Below are 15,493 nucleotides of genomic sequence, written 5' to 3'. Positions count from 1 at the left end.
TTCAATTTAATTGATTATTATGACCAAGGTTTATTCTTATGCCATGTAAACTAACATCGTCATGAACAGTCTCACGCCAAATCTGCAGCAACAGTTGATGTTGATAAAGTCTCTGAGGTTTCAACTGAATAGGTTTATTCATTCATAGCAGGTCTCGATTGAGGATAATTCCCCATCTATGGTGCAGTCGTGACTCACTGCGGCACCACTGCAATGCCTTTCTGCTGTATATTAGGGGCACGTATAGAGCATGCATTATGCACGTGAGATCCGTCACGTACATTATCACAAACCCTTCCACCCCGTTATTCCCAAAACACGTCTTCTTTCTTTTCCGGTACTCAAAATGATGTGAGCCAACCACTGTCCCAGAAAAAAAGCGTTTTCTCCGGACTATGGATAGAATGATATGTCAATCTTTCATAGTGCATTTTGATTGGACAGTCTCTGTACGTGGTCTGAGGCAAGGCTCTCTTTTTCGTCACTGGCCTTCCCCTGTCACTTGACGAATAACAATACTAGACATCCTCCTTCATTGCCTGATATTGCAACAGAACGCATCGCTTCCTCCTCAGACCCGTACAGCTTTTGCTCTATTTTCTATCGCGCAGATAAACTGGTAAGTTTTTTTCCATAAACTAATCCTTAGTTATGATAGATGATGTCATTTTATGCAGACATTACTGTATTATTGTATTTATAAGCCTCAAGCTGAATATGTAATACATACGTACTTACGTATGTATGTATGTATGTATGTATAAATATGATGTATGAATGATGTCGTATTTTATGTCTGTAGTTGTTTAAGTATTGCAATAACGTGTGACTTCCTATCGGCAACTCCCAATGTATTACAAGGTCATACGGATGCAATGGCAAGGACAGACGCGGAAGTAACGCTTGCTACTTATTCACAGGGGATGTAATAACGCGCATATTATGTAAACTGTTCATAGCGCGCAAATAAATCCAGAAATATCACACAAGCGCTCCCCAAAAGACGATCAGAATATCGTGTACACGCCTACATCAACGGATGCCAAAAGCGAATCCCTCACGTACGTACGGCATGTGAAAAATCTATAGAGCGCAACGCACTGGCTATAAAGGACGATTTGGATGTATAATGATATTTCAAACGAGTGTCATGCCGGTTTTCACGGTTGAAATGCTCACCAGCATATTTGAGAATCTTTTGTTTGAGAAATCATACGGTCTCCTCCGATGGCGCACATAGGCAGACCAAGGTTATATTGGAGTCTCATCGTGATAACTAGCCTGGGCAGCTGCCAGTGGGTTATATCTACTCTATCGTCTGGGGTAGGTAATACCCTCGTGTCCCTCGGCGAAGTTCGAAGTAGGCCTATTTCACCTTTTTTTTCGCCTTCTCGCGAATACATTTAGTTAAGAACGAAATTGAAGCCTTTTCAGCCATGTACGAACCGGTCGCAGGGGTGTGTATCACCGGAAGTGGCTTTATACAGGTGGTGGCCAAGGCTACTTCAGTGGGTCCATAGACCATGACAGAAAATGTGTGTGTAACCCTAACCTGGCATCTAAGGAGCATGAATGAATCCTATGATTGCTGATTAGAGGTAGAAGTGATAATTCACTTACCCCGGAGTTCTTCAATGTGGCAGATAGTGTGGTCCAAAAGGGTTACTTCACTAGAATTCTTTAACTTACTATGAATAGTCGGTGTCTCTACCTCGACAGCTCAATTTATTTCTCTCTCTCACGCACACACACTATACTCACATACTGGAGAGACTTGGGTCACTCTGTTTTCGTGAATATACAATCTGGGTCTGAACATCCAAAATATTTTCAGAAAATAAAGCTCAAGCACCAAAGAGATAAGATAGCATTTGTGTGTGACATAAATTGCAGTTTTACAAAACATTTAATTGACAAAAAAACACTGCAATTTGACGTACCAGGTATCAAGCGGAAATGGACTTGAAAAATAAAAATAATTTGGGTGCAGGTTTTAATCATGACCAGAGAGACCGCCTAAGTACCAAATTATCCTAGGTAGATTTAAAACAGCATAATTCTGCAGTTCTGGTGAGAACTGGCAAAATGTTTCACAAACTCCTCCATTTTGAGGGAGCGTGCCAACCTTGACTCAACACTGAGAATTCCCTGGTGACTTAACCTGTCATCAACCATCATTGTCCTAAGGTGGGTTTTAATCCGTTTTAAAGCTGAGAAGCTTCTCTCGCAAGAAGCACTACTGACTGGTGTAACAACAGACATCTTACAAAGTCTAAATAGCTCATGGAAGACCTCTTAAGGTTCTAGAAACATAACAAAGTCAAGGAGAGGAGACGGTCTGTCCTTTCCACATTTCTCTCTCCTATCAAGACACCGCTTGGTTTGAGGTCCTTTAAATCTGACTCAAAGGTCTGAGCAAAGGCAAACAGAGGCTCCTCATTCAAGAATGTTGTACTCTTTTAATTGAGAGACTGGACCACTTGCATTATCTCGCAATTCTTCTTTGAAAAATGCCTCTGCAGCTCAGCTGTGAGACTGTCAAGCACCTGATAAAAGATAGCTCTTTGGAAGCTCTCACCATCACTTTGGTCACTATTTTTCTGTCCTACAGTACTCATCATCAATGAGTTGTGAAATCCTAAGCTTATTTTAGGCTGTCTTTTACACACTGTTTATACACTTATTTTGCAGTGGTCTGCAATCTCTTCAACCTCGCCATAAGCCTGTCCCTCAGATTATGGCATGCCCACCTTTACATCCGTAAGTCTCTGTAGCTCCCTGGACTGCTGCTGTGAATACAGCTCTTTCTGAACTGCAAGCCACTTGAGATGAACGTATGAGCCAGATACAAAGTTATAATGCTTCTGCAGGAGTGCAAAAAAACGTACTACCTCAGGCTCTGATTTTACAGCATCGACAAGAACCAAATTAAAACAATGTGCATTGCAGTGCACATAAAATGCAAATATTGCACTGTTTTTAATCCGTGCAGACACACCAGAATGCGTACCGCTCATGACGGATGCACGGTCATAGCCTTGCCCCACAAGATTATTTCTGTAGTCCAGACCATGTTTTTCAAGGCAATCAATTATCGTTTTTGTGAAACCTGCTGCATCTAAGCTTTCAGCTGACTGAAAGTGTAAAAAGCTTTCGTGGATGGCCCCGTTGTAACAGTACCTCACAACTAAAGACATTTGTTCTTTTTTCTTTAAATCTTTGGTTTCATCTGCAATTACACTAAAAACTTCACTTTCTTTTACTTCTCTTATTATTTCACTTTGTACCACCTCAGCTCAGCTTTCAAGAACTTCCTTCTGGATTTGGTGGCTTGTCTACTTGTGTGCATTGCCACATGCATTTGTCCTTTTCTCTATGAGAGGGTCATGCTTTGCTATTTCTTCTAAGATTGTCAAAAACGTACCGTTGTGAGTCATCAGACTCTCAGTGACCTCTCTGCGCTATATTTTGAGTGGCAGTTAATAGGAGCACATCTGCAGTTGTTTTAATGTAAGTACCGTGTTCCTCCACTTTTTTTTTCCAGTCATTATTTATGACATCTTACATTGATGACTTGCTGTCAATAGCCCTTTTATGCTGATTCCAAGCGTACATTGCTTTGATATGATGCTCTGCCTTTGAATGGAGCTTAAACCCAGGATCTTTAAACAGCGCATTTTTTTCCAGTTACAAAAACCTGACTGTGATGTGAAGGCAGATTCAGGTGTATTGGTCAGAGAAAAATGCCTACAGGTGAAACAATAAGTCGAATCTGGACTTACAGAATATTCAAGCCATGATTTGTCCTTATACCAGGAGCTGTTGAAATCCCTTTTCCTTAGTACCATGCTGAGTTCTGGGAAATGTTTTCAAACACGGCTGTACAGAACCCTCTTCTCTGGATCTTGAAATTTCTGATATACGTGTTAAATAATGTGTCATATGGATATGTATAATTAAGGGATCCACAAGATTAGATACTAACAGCTGCTAACTAAAATGTGTAGTATAGGTATAGGCCTGGCATACCATTGGGTCCTTTTGGAACAGCATATCTGGTGCTTGATGCAGTTAACATTCAGCACAACCTGCTTTCTTGTCCAGACGTTGTCAATGAAATGTCCAGTAAGGCTAATCAGGGACTCTGTAGTGTCTGACCAGCAGTCAGTTGTGAATGCCATGTGTGGCGCGTTCATTGGTGCCACCAGATTCTTCACTTTCATCACAACTCTTTCATGTGTTTTATCTATCATTTCTGTGCAAAATAGTTTTTCATCTTTGATCCTGTACCGGGGTTCAGCAAGAATAATCAGCCGCTGAAATCCACCGTCAGACACCACTGTGAATGGCTGGTTGTCAATGGCAATCATCTCAATAATTGTTTCATCCATCTTCTTGGCCCTTGGGTCTTTGTCCTGCCATTTTATGCTTACCTTATCCTAAAATTTACACGACTATCAAAACTCTGAGGTGGTTTAAGCCTGCACGAAACACAGACCTTATTTGAATTAGATCAAGACATTCTCTATGGAAGACATGAACGGTAAAATAATGAAGGAACCCCTTTCAAGTTCAGCCGCAAGTTATTATAGGAATTATGACGCGTCAACTATTTCTCTCTATACCATTTGTATTTCACATACCTTTGACAATTGGATGTTCTTATAGGCGTTATAGTATTGCCAGCCTAATCTTGAGAGTTGATAGGCTTGAAGTCATAAACAGCGCTGTGCTTCAAACATTGCGAAGAGCAGCTGGCAAATGCAGGAAAGTGCTGTTTGAATGAATGCTTACGAGCCTGCTGCTGCCTACCACCGCTCAGTCAGACTGCTCTATCAAATATCAAATCATAGACTTAATTATAATATAATAAACACACAGAAATTACGAGCCTTAGGCCGTTTATTCTTTCAGTGAAATACGGAACCGTTACTTATTTTATCTAAATATTGCTGTTGCATTGCACAACCTTCAATGTTATGTCATAATTATGTAAAATTCTGGCAAATTAGTTCGCAACGAGCCAGGCGGCCCAAACTGTCGCATTATACCCTGACTCTGCGTGCAATGAACGCAAGAGATGTGACACAATTTCCCTAGTTAACATTGCCTGCTAACATTAATTTATTTTAACTAAATATGCAAGTTTAAAAAATATATATATACTTCTGTGTATTGAATTTAAGAAAGGCATTGATGTTTATGGTTAGGTACATTCGTGCAACGAGTGTGCTTTTGTTAAATCATCACGTTTGGCGAAGTAGGCTGTGATTCGATAATAAATTAACAGGCACCGCATTGGTTAACTAGTTAACCTAGTAATATCATCAACCATGTGTAGTTAACTAGTGAATATGTGAAGATTGATTGTTTTTTCTAGATAAATGTAATGCTAGCTAGCAACATACCTTGGCTCCTTGCTGCAGTCGCGTAACAGGTGGTCAGCTTGCCACGCAGTTTCCTCGTGGAATGCAATGTAATTGGACATAATCGGCGTCCAAAAATGCCGAATACCGATTGTTATGAAAACTTTAATCGGTCGACCTCTACTTGATACATCTAATACATTAAAATAACACAAGAACCATTAGTGTATAATCAAAATAAAAATGCCACAGCCATCAAAATAAGAACACATATCAATCAACAACCAACATTTTAAAGTGAGGCTTAATCTGACAAAATCATCTATTTCAAGTGGTGATGCAAGGGCTGGGGTCTGTTTGCACCTGATCTGCCTGTTTGTGCTTCTTTGAAAATAAGTCTGATATATCTTCCTTTCTTTTCAAGTTTAATTGACCCTATGCAAAAATAGGACAGTCTACATCTAAGCATCCAATTACCCACATTTTAGTCCAATCTCAATCTTTATTACAAATCCCCATTATCATAACTGTACCTTACAAATCAACTACCAGCCTAAGTTACCAGTCAGATCATGGCTAGCCCTACTCTGCAGTAAGTAACTTAGCTAGCTATCATTTCGTACACCTTTACGATAGCAAACAGGCTATCTGCAAATGGTGGTGATCTTTTAAGTAACGTTAACAGATTTATAATAACAATTGTTCATTTTGAGTTCAAGTACGAAAATCTGAGTTAATGGATTTCAAATTGCTGAATTTTAACTTGCTGAACACTGACAGATGTAGCCTACTAGTTATCCCACATGAGCTAAACATTCATATACTGTAACTTACGACACTGCACTGTATATGCGTGTAACGGTTCTCGTCTGTCAAAGGAGAAGCGGACCAAAATGCAGCGTGGTGGTTATTCATGTTATTTAATGAAATGAACTAGACATGAAATAACGAACAAAACAAAGAACGAACGTGAAAACCTATACAGCCTATCTGGTGAACACAAACACAGAGACAGGAACAATCACCCACGAAATACTCAAAGAATATGGCAGCCTAAATATGGTTCCCAATCAGAGACAACGATAAACACCTGCCTCTGATTGAGAACCACTCCAGACAGCCATAGACTATGCTAGATACCCCCACTAAGCCATCCACCCAACCCCGAACAACACCCCAAGACAAAACACACCACAATAAACCCATGTCACACCCCGGCCTGACCAAATAAATAAAGACAAACACAATATACTATGACCAGGGCGTGACAATGCGTGTATTACTAGCACAGATGTAAACATAATGTTTGGCTAAATTGGGAACCGATCTCTCTTATCTGATTAACTGTCTGTTAATGGAGCCAAAGGTCTAACATTAACTTACACAGTGACTCAACGTTCGTAAAGGTTGTTCAGGAAACCTAAACCTGATGCTAAACCTTAAAACTTACTTCAAATATGATGCTTTCGCCAATCGTGAAAAAAGCTTGTGGAGCTGTGGATATATTCTCTCTTCTTCTGTATGTTCTTCTTATTCTTATTCTTCTGTACCTCGCAACCAACATTAATATTCACTCTTCCTCGATTTGAAAAAGTCCAAATAAATGCTTCTTTCAACAAGAGGTGAAATGAGATGTTAATCAGCATCAAACTGCCAGTAGCAAATAAAATGTTCGGGTGGCACCCGGGGTGGCCAATTAGATGTCAGGGGTGTCCAGTGCCACCCCGGACACCCCTCTGGCTCCGCATGTGATTACCGGCTATGCACGTCAAGCTCAGAAGATAGTGGAGGTCTATAAAGCGCACTAGTGGCTGCCATGCTACATGATAACCGCTTGGAATAGACACTAAGCTAGCGAGGGCTGTCAAGAATATCAGTAAGGTTATGATTACCAATGTTAATCTATTTATTTAACATAACACACATATGTAATTTAGTAGCATAGGCCCAGGCCTATACCTTATGATGCTGCTATGACAGTTGATTGAGTCAGTGGCAATAAACCGTCCATGCTACAAACACTGCATCTATAATCCTTTCAACAGAATGATTTATAACAATGATTTCTCTCCCTCCATGTCTCCCTCATTCATCCCCCTCTCTCCTTCACTTCCCCCTCAATCCCAACTCCCCTCTCGCTTTCACACTCTCTCTCTCTCTCTTCTCTCTCTCTCTCTCTCTCTCTCTCTCTCTCAGTAACACAATGCCTCACTCATTCCCATTCCTCTCTACGGAGCAGAAGAAGGAGCTCAGTGATATTGCTCAGAAGATCGTCGCTCCCGGCAAAGGAATCCTTGCTGCCGATGAGTCCACAGGTAGAGGACTGCCGATGAGTTCACACACACGGATCAGATCACCCTCTAAACACACTCATACATGGCATATCAAAGATATGGCGTGTAGAATGGCGCCGGAGGGGATGACTGACGTTTTACATGCTCCTAACCAACTGTGCTATTTTGTTAGTTTTTCCCTGTTGTTTGTAACTTATTTTGTACATAATGTTGCTGCTACCGTCTCTTAGGACCGAAAATAACTTCTGGACATCAGAACAGCGATTACTCAACTCAAACTGGAAGAGCCCAACGCGAAGGATATACTGCTGTCTCGGGAATGGGCCAAAATTTGCGTAAAGAAAAGATGGACGAAAAGGGAGTGCAGGTTGGGCTGCCATCTGAGAATTTGTAGGCGAGTGAGTAAACTCACACTGCCATCTGTTCTATTGGCCAACGTGCAATCATTGGAAAATAAAATGGATGACCTACGATCAGGATTATACTACCAACGACACATTAAAACTGTAATATCTTATGTTTCACCGAGTCGTGGCGACGACACGGATAAGATAGAGCTGGCCAGATTTTCCATGCACCGGCAGGTCAGAGAAGCTACGTCTGGTAAGACGAGGGGCGGGGTGTGTGTCTATTTGTCAATAACAGCTGGTTCCTGCTTATAATCAAAAACTAAAGCAGGAAGTACCAGTGTACCAGCTCAATATGGAAGTGGTCAGATGACGCGGATGCTACGCTACATGACTGTTTTGCTAGCACAGACTGGAATATGTTCCGGGATTCATCAAATGGTATTGAGGAGTATACCACCTCGGTCATCGGCTTCATCAATAAGTGCTGCCGCTTTCAAGGAGCGGGACACTAATCCGGATGCTTATAAGAAATCCGCTATGCCCTCAGACGAACCATCAAACAAGCAAAGCATCTACAGGATTAAGATTGAATCCTACTACACCGGCTCTGACGCTCGTCGGATGTGGAAGGGCTTGAAAACTATTATGGACTACAAAGAGAAACCCAGTCGCAAGCTGTCCATTGACGCGAGCCTACCAGATGAGCTAAATGTTGTTTTATGCTCGCTAAGAGGCAAGCAACACTGACACATGCATGAGAGCATCAGCTGTTATGGACGACTGTGTGATACCGCTCTCGGTAGCTGATGTGAGCAAGACCTTTAAACAGGTCAACATTCATAAAGCCCCGGGGCCAGGCGGATTACCAGGACGTGGACTCAAAGAATGCACAAACCAACTGGCAAGTGTCTTGACTGACATTTTCAACCTCTCCCTGACCAAATCTGTAATACCTACATGTTTCAAGCAGACCATCATAGTCCCTGTGCCCAAGGAAGCGAAGGTAACCTGCCTAAATGATTACCGCCCCGTAGAACACACATCAGTAGCCATGAAGTGTTTTGAAAGTCTGGTCATGGCGTAAATCAACAGCATCCTCCCGGATACCTTAGACCCACTCCAATTGCATACCAACAGATCCACAGATTACATAATCTCAGCACCCTGGGACTAAACACCTCCCTCTGCAACTGGATCCTGGACTTCCTGACGGGCCGCCCACAGGTGGTAAGGGTAGGCAACAACACGTCTGCTACGCTGATCCTCAACGCTGGGGGCCCTCAGGGGTGTGTGCTTAGTCCCCTCCAGTATTCCCTGTTCACCCACGACTGCGTGGCAGAACACGACTCCAACACCATCATTAAGTTTGCTGACGACACAACAGGTCACCAACAATGATGAGACAGCCTATAGGGAGGAGGTCAGAGACCTGGCAGTGTGGTGCCAGGACAACAACCTCTCCCTCAATGTGAGGAAGACAAAAGAGCTGATCGTGGACAACAGGAAAAGGTGGGCCGAACAGGAATTGCCCGTAGAGCTCCGAAACAGGACTGTGTCGCGGCACAGATCTGGGGAAGGGTGGAGATGGGAGAACCTTCCAGAAGGACAACCATCTCTGCAGCACTCCACCAATCAGGCCATTATGATAGAGTGGCCAGACGGAAGCCACTCCTCAATATAAGGCACATAACAGCCCGCTTAGATTTTGCCAAAATGCACCTAAAGGATTCTCAAACTATGAGATACAAGATTCTCTGGTCTAATGAAACCAAGATTGCGTGCCTTTCCAAATAATGTCCAATCAATTGAATTTACCACCGGTGGACTCCAATCAAGTTGTAGAAACATCTCAAGGATGAGCAATGAAAACTGGATGCATCTGAGCTCAATTTCGAGTCTCATAGCAAAGGGTCTATTTATGTAAATAAGGTACTTCTAAAAACCTGATTTGCTTTGTCATTGTGGAGTATTGTGTGTAGTTTGATGATGATTTTAAAAAATTATATTTTAGAAGAAGGCTGTAACGTAACAAAATGTGGAAAAAGGGAAGGGGTCTGAATATATAAATATTTTACATTTCTATATATTAATATTTAACCCCATTCCAACCCACCTGTAGGCAGCGTGGCCAAGCGCTTCCAAAGCATCAACGCTGAGAACACTGAGGAGAACCGCCGTCTTTACCGCCAGCTCCTCTTCACGGCCGACCGCGTAGAGCCATGCATCGGCGGAGTCATCTTCTTCCATGAGACCCTGTACCAGAAGACAGACGACGGCAAGCTGTTCCCTCAGCTCATCAAGGAGAGAGACATGGTGGTGGGCATCAAGGTGGACAAAGGTGTCGTCCCCCTGGCCGGGACCAACGGAGAGACCACCACTCAGGGTGAGAGACAACAGTGGGCCGGGGCTAAGTAACCTTTGACCTCTAGTATTGAGTTCAACTTTGCTACGTATGCAGATTTTATTCAGGGGATGGTTTGAAGAGGGAAATTGGAAAAAAGTGTCGAGTCATGTTTATTTCATAATGTTACACATATCCATCCCCTCTCTTTCCCTACTCTCTCTCTCTGCCTGTCTGTCTCTCACTCTCTCTGTATGTCTCTCTGTCTCTCTCCCTCAGGTCTGGATGGGCTGTACGAGCGGTGTGCCCAGTACAAAAAGGACGGAGCTGACTTTGCTAAGTGGCGTTGTGTGCTGAAGATCACTGACACCACCCCCTCAGAGCTAGCCATCAAGGAGAATGCCAATGTGCTGGCCCGCTACGCCAGTATCTGCCAGATGGTGAGACACACACACACATAAAGAGCAAGAAACATGCATCGAACATGTGGGAACATATTAGCACACATAAAATTAGTTGGCACACACTTGGCCATTCCCCACTCAATCTCCACAATTGTATTATTTTCATTATAAATGTTTCACATCTCTGCTTCAAAAAACAATATCACCACTATAATGACTTATCAAGGAGTTATTTTAGCCATATTTGCTCGAGTGCCAAGTAGCCAAATCCGGTGCCATTGATATGCCGGGCACAGACACCCCGACCAATAAAGTTTTATTGTCTGTTCTGTAGTCATGACGCTGGTTGCCATGCTTCTGTGCCCTTCCCTAGCATGGCATTGTGCCCATCGTGGAGCCCGAGATCCTGCCAGACGGAGACCATGACCTGAAGCGCTGCCAGTATGTTACTGAGAAGGTGAGGGATCGCACCGACTAACAGAAAAACAATGGCTACCTTCCAATGGCTATTCTAGCATGCCACTTAAAATGCATGTCTGCTTCCTTCTAAGTAGGCTGTGTTTAGAAAGGCAGCCCAATTCGGATCTTTATCCCACAAATTTATCCCACAAATTTTGACCAATCACATCAGATCTTTTCACATTAGATCTTGTTCAAAAGACCAATTAGTGAAAAAAAGGTCAGAATTGGGCTGTCTGTGTAAATGCAACTTTAGTGTGCTAGTGTGGGTGTTGGAATAGAGCGTACTTAGTTTAGGTAGGATAGGAACACTCATTAGATCAATCAGTCATTCAATCAATTTCAACAACTCTAACTATTTCTGTCTGTCTCATCCCTGTTTCTTCTATTTCCTTTCTTTGTCTCTCTCTCTCTCTCTCTCTCTCTCTCTCTCTCGCTCTCTGTCCCCTGTCTTTCCCTCTTTCACTTTCTCTTTCTCTCTCCCCCCCTCCCCAGGTTCTGGCTGCGGTGTATAAGGCTTTGTCTGACCACCATGTATACCTGGAGGGCACCCTGCTGAAGCCCAACATGGTCACCCCAGGACACTCCTGTTCCCAAAAGTACAGCAACCAGGAGATAGCCATGGCAACTGTCACCGCCCTGCGCCGCACCGTGCCCCCGGCTGTGCCTGGTGAGAAGGAGAAATGTATAGAAATATGGACACACACATGCATGCACGCACGTGTAGCCCATGGAGATGTGTTAAACTTACTCCTCAGCTAGCTTTTGAGGGGTGCAACCCGTAGAGATGCTTGAGGGAGGATGCTCACGTGTGTTTGTGTAGCAGAGGTCCTGGTTTCGAGCCAGGTATGTGCCGAATCGGGAGGAAGTGGTACTCACTAAGCAAGCAGCATGACGTCCTTTACACACACACGCACACACAACCTCACTCAATCCACTTTCCACACACATGCACACACACACACAACCCTCCTCCCCCACACAATCCACTCCCCCTCTCTTATCTTACCCTTCCTCTCCCTGTCTCCCTGCCTCCGTCCTTCCCCAGGCATCACCTTCCTGTCTGGCGGCCAGTCTGAGGAGGAGGCCTCCATCAACCTGAATGCCATGAACCAGTGTCCCCTTCACCGGCCCTGGGCCATCACCTTCTCCTACGGCCGCGCCCTGCAGGCCTCCGCCCTCAAGGCCTGGGGAGGCAAGCCAGAGAACGGCAAGGCCTGCCAGGAGGAGTTCATCAAGAGAGCCCTGGTATGACCCACACAGAGAGAAGAACATGAGGGATGGAAGGAGATACGATGGGTGGCATTGAGACCTGGGTTCAAATAGTAGTATTTGTTTTCTTTCAAATACTTTGATTGAGCGTTTCATTGAGGTTGCCTGCCGTGAGTGACCGGGGTTTCGGAATTATTACATTTGTTCCATTGCACCAAGCTATCAAAAGTGTTCCTAGATTCACTTTTAACCATGATAACTCCCAATCTATCAAGTGACCCTAATGCAGCACAGCTGTCAACATTCTCAGAGTCAGGTGAAGGCATTTATATAGTAAGCCTGATGATACCTTGTGCATAGTTCAACAGTTCAACAGTAGCAGTGAATACAAACTGAAATACATGGGCATTACGTCACAAGCTTCTTATAATTATTGCGACCCTATGTGATAACAAACTACAGCAGGGCTATTCAACTAGCAGCCTGTTTATACTTTTATAATGAGCCTTTGATCAATTATTTTAATGTTTTTTTAAGGAGTGGGGCATTCCCAATCCTTGGGTATTTTTCTTTATTGGGGTTAGAGACAGTGAGAGAAAGACAGGAAAGATTGTAAAGAGGTTTGTGCCACAAAGGCATGGGCCAGCACAGTAAATATGTGGCCCTAACCGCTAGACCACCCCAGGCCACCCCTTTGAAAAATTCTGAACATTAATTTAAAACATCCAAAAGAATATATGACGTTTAGTGCCAAAATGAGCCCTCTGTCGATATTCTCCAGTAAGAGAATCTGTTTTCCTGTAGTCCCACCCAGTAAGTGCTGTCAATTACTTTCCCCCAACATATAGCCAATCAGAGCTGGCAGTGCCACCGCACGAACATCGCTTGTTTCGTAGTCATCATGATCTACTTTTACATAATGATGTTAGGTGGCTAAGCAAGGGTAATGTCTCAAGAGAGTATGTGAGCTTAGGTATTTTTTCCGCGATTGCCGCCACAAGAAAGCCAACACAAATCTAGCAAAAATTCTTGATAGGCGGTTCGTAGCAATCACTTGAACGGACTTAATTTTGTACTACAAGGGAGGGATAAAACAGTTAATGACATGATTGAAAAAATTACTGCTTTTCAAAATAAATTGTTCTTTTCTCCTCTGATTTGAGCCCAAACTAAATGCTCCATTTCCCTACACTCAGTGTTCAAATTGAGCAGAATTGTCATCTGTCGGGTAGCAAGAGCATGCAGCTCAAACAACTGGTTGTCCCATGAAGCAGCTTACAGGAGAACAACAGCGGTAGAGTAATTAAATTTAAACTTGTTTTTCATCATTCATAAAAAGAATGCATCACTGATTCATATTTTCTGTGACTTTCTGAAGAAGTAACCACTTTTTTGTAACGCCTGCTTGTGTGCGCCAGTGTGTTGTGTAGCCAATTAGAATGCCAAAATAGTTTTTTTAAGGCTTTTCCCAAAAACCTTCCCAATTAAATGTTGACTCCAAAGTAGGCCTACCTGACAGAATGATATCATGATGGTTTGTCGCCTATAAATCTGGTGGTCATTTGTTTTTGAAAACTCTGGACTACAGTCTGGACAGCCCTGGACTACAGTCTTTAGGATAAGGTGAAAGGTCCTAGACAGTACTACATACACCATATAATCCTATTAAAGTAATGCCATGTGGTGTGTCCCGAATGTTCCTATAACAATGAGATAGCAAGAGCAAGTGGAGCTAAAGCTCCATGTGTGGGGAGACAGAGGATCTGTACTAATCGTTGCCTTTTATCCCTTCTGCTTTCTCTCTCACACCATCTTTTTCTCCATCTTACTTTCTTCTCTCTCTCTACAGAACAACAGCAAGGCCTGTCAGGGCAAGTATGTTTCCTCCGGAGACAAGGGCGCCGCCGGCGGAGAATCCCTCTATGTGGCCAACCACGCCTATTAAGTATGGACCCACCCCTTTCAATATCAAACCAGACCCACACTATCCACTCAGCTGATACAGTTCTGTCTCGACCCCGCCCTCTTCGTGGGCCTATTCCTGTTACTCTTTTCTTCCCAAAACTCTTCCCATCTTCCACTTTTTTTTTTGTTGCTTTGGGATTGTGATGTCACTGTTATGTCATTGTGTAGTTCAGGAAAGTTGTGTATTTTGTCACTTTTTTTTATTTTAGCACTCAAACATCTCCCCGAGAGAAGAATCTGTGATCCTCTGCCCATAGTCATTCCCCATTCACTGCTGAGCTTGAGAGTTCCAGCTCTTTGTCCCCACCCCCCCACTGCTTACATGGTCCTTCTCCCCAGACTGCCCCTCCTGATTCAGTGTTGTCATCTTGATGATTCCTAAGTACATGTGCCTTCTTCTCTCGACTGAAAAAAACACAAAAGGAAGACCTTTTAGAGTATATTATTAATGTTTGATATTCTATACACTGGAAATAGAAATAAAGAATCATATTCACTAAATGCACTTTTGTGATATCCTGTTTTGGGTTCGGGCAGACTGCCTGCTCTAAAAAAGACTGCTAGGTGGGGGTGTAACTACTATTATATGTGACAGCAGGGTCAGAAAATGCTTGTGTATTCACAGCATGACATGCTGAAGCCATAAAAACATGAAAAAGAACGATGCACATTCGTCTAAGGAATATAGTAATATTGTAGATGCCAACTGACTGGCAATGAATGCCACATTTGAACAGTCACAAAATATCAGCCTCACACTGACAGCAGTTAAAACAACAGACTCACACACAGGTTGATTCTTTCAGAGTTGACTCTAATTATTGCAGTATGAATAGTCACAGTCAAGAAGTCACACTCACAATCAGTACCAATATGCTGCCTTTAAAATGACATTGATGCATGATTTAAAGGGATAGTTCACCTAAATTCCAAAATTACATATTGGTTTCCTTACCGTGTAAATCAGTCTATGAACATGGTATGACAGCGATCATGTGTTGGTTTTGTTAACCTGGCACTGTAAATCCAAGTCAATAGTCCCGATATCATGACTCAGTAACTTCTTTGAGCCACACAAGGTAAACAAAAACAAAGCATGGCT

The 15,493-nt window shown here is 42.9% G+C and overlaps 1 protein-coding gene across 1 annotated transcript; it reads left to right on the top strand.

Moving 5' to 3' along the window:
- The first annotated feature begins 478 nt into the window (after nucleotides 1–478).
- LOC135556093 (fructose-bisphosphate aldolase A-like) lies at nucleotides 479–14,892 on the top strand. The gene is made up of 8 exons (XM_064989008.1): nucleotides 479–619; nucleotides 7,563–7,681; nucleotides 10,130–10,393; nucleotides 10,631–10,791; nucleotides 11,129–11,212; nucleotides 11,710–11,884; nucleotides 12,263–12,462; nucleotides 14,276–14,892. Exons 2-8 carry the CDS (start codon nucleotides 7,570–7,572, stop codon nucleotides 14,369–14,371), a joined length of 1,092 nt encoding a protein of 363 aa, XP_064845080.1. The 5' UTR covers nucleotides 479–619; nucleotides 7,563–7,569; the 3' UTR covers nucleotides 14,372–14,892.
- The last annotated feature ends 601 nt before the right edge of the window (nucleotides 14,893–15,493 follow it).

This window comes from Oncorhynchus masou, chromosome 15 (assembly GCF_036934945.1).
Source record: "Oncorhynchus masou masou isolate Uvic2021 chromosome 15, UVic_Omas_1.1, whole genome shotgun sequence".
Classification (NCBI taxonomy): domain Eukaryota; kingdom Metazoa; phylum Chordata; class Actinopteri; order Salmoniformes; family Salmonidae; genus Oncorhynchus; species Oncorhynchus masou.
The sequence above is the reverse complement of the archived record's forward strand: the minus strand, read 5'-3'. Positions and strand labels throughout refer to the sequence as shown.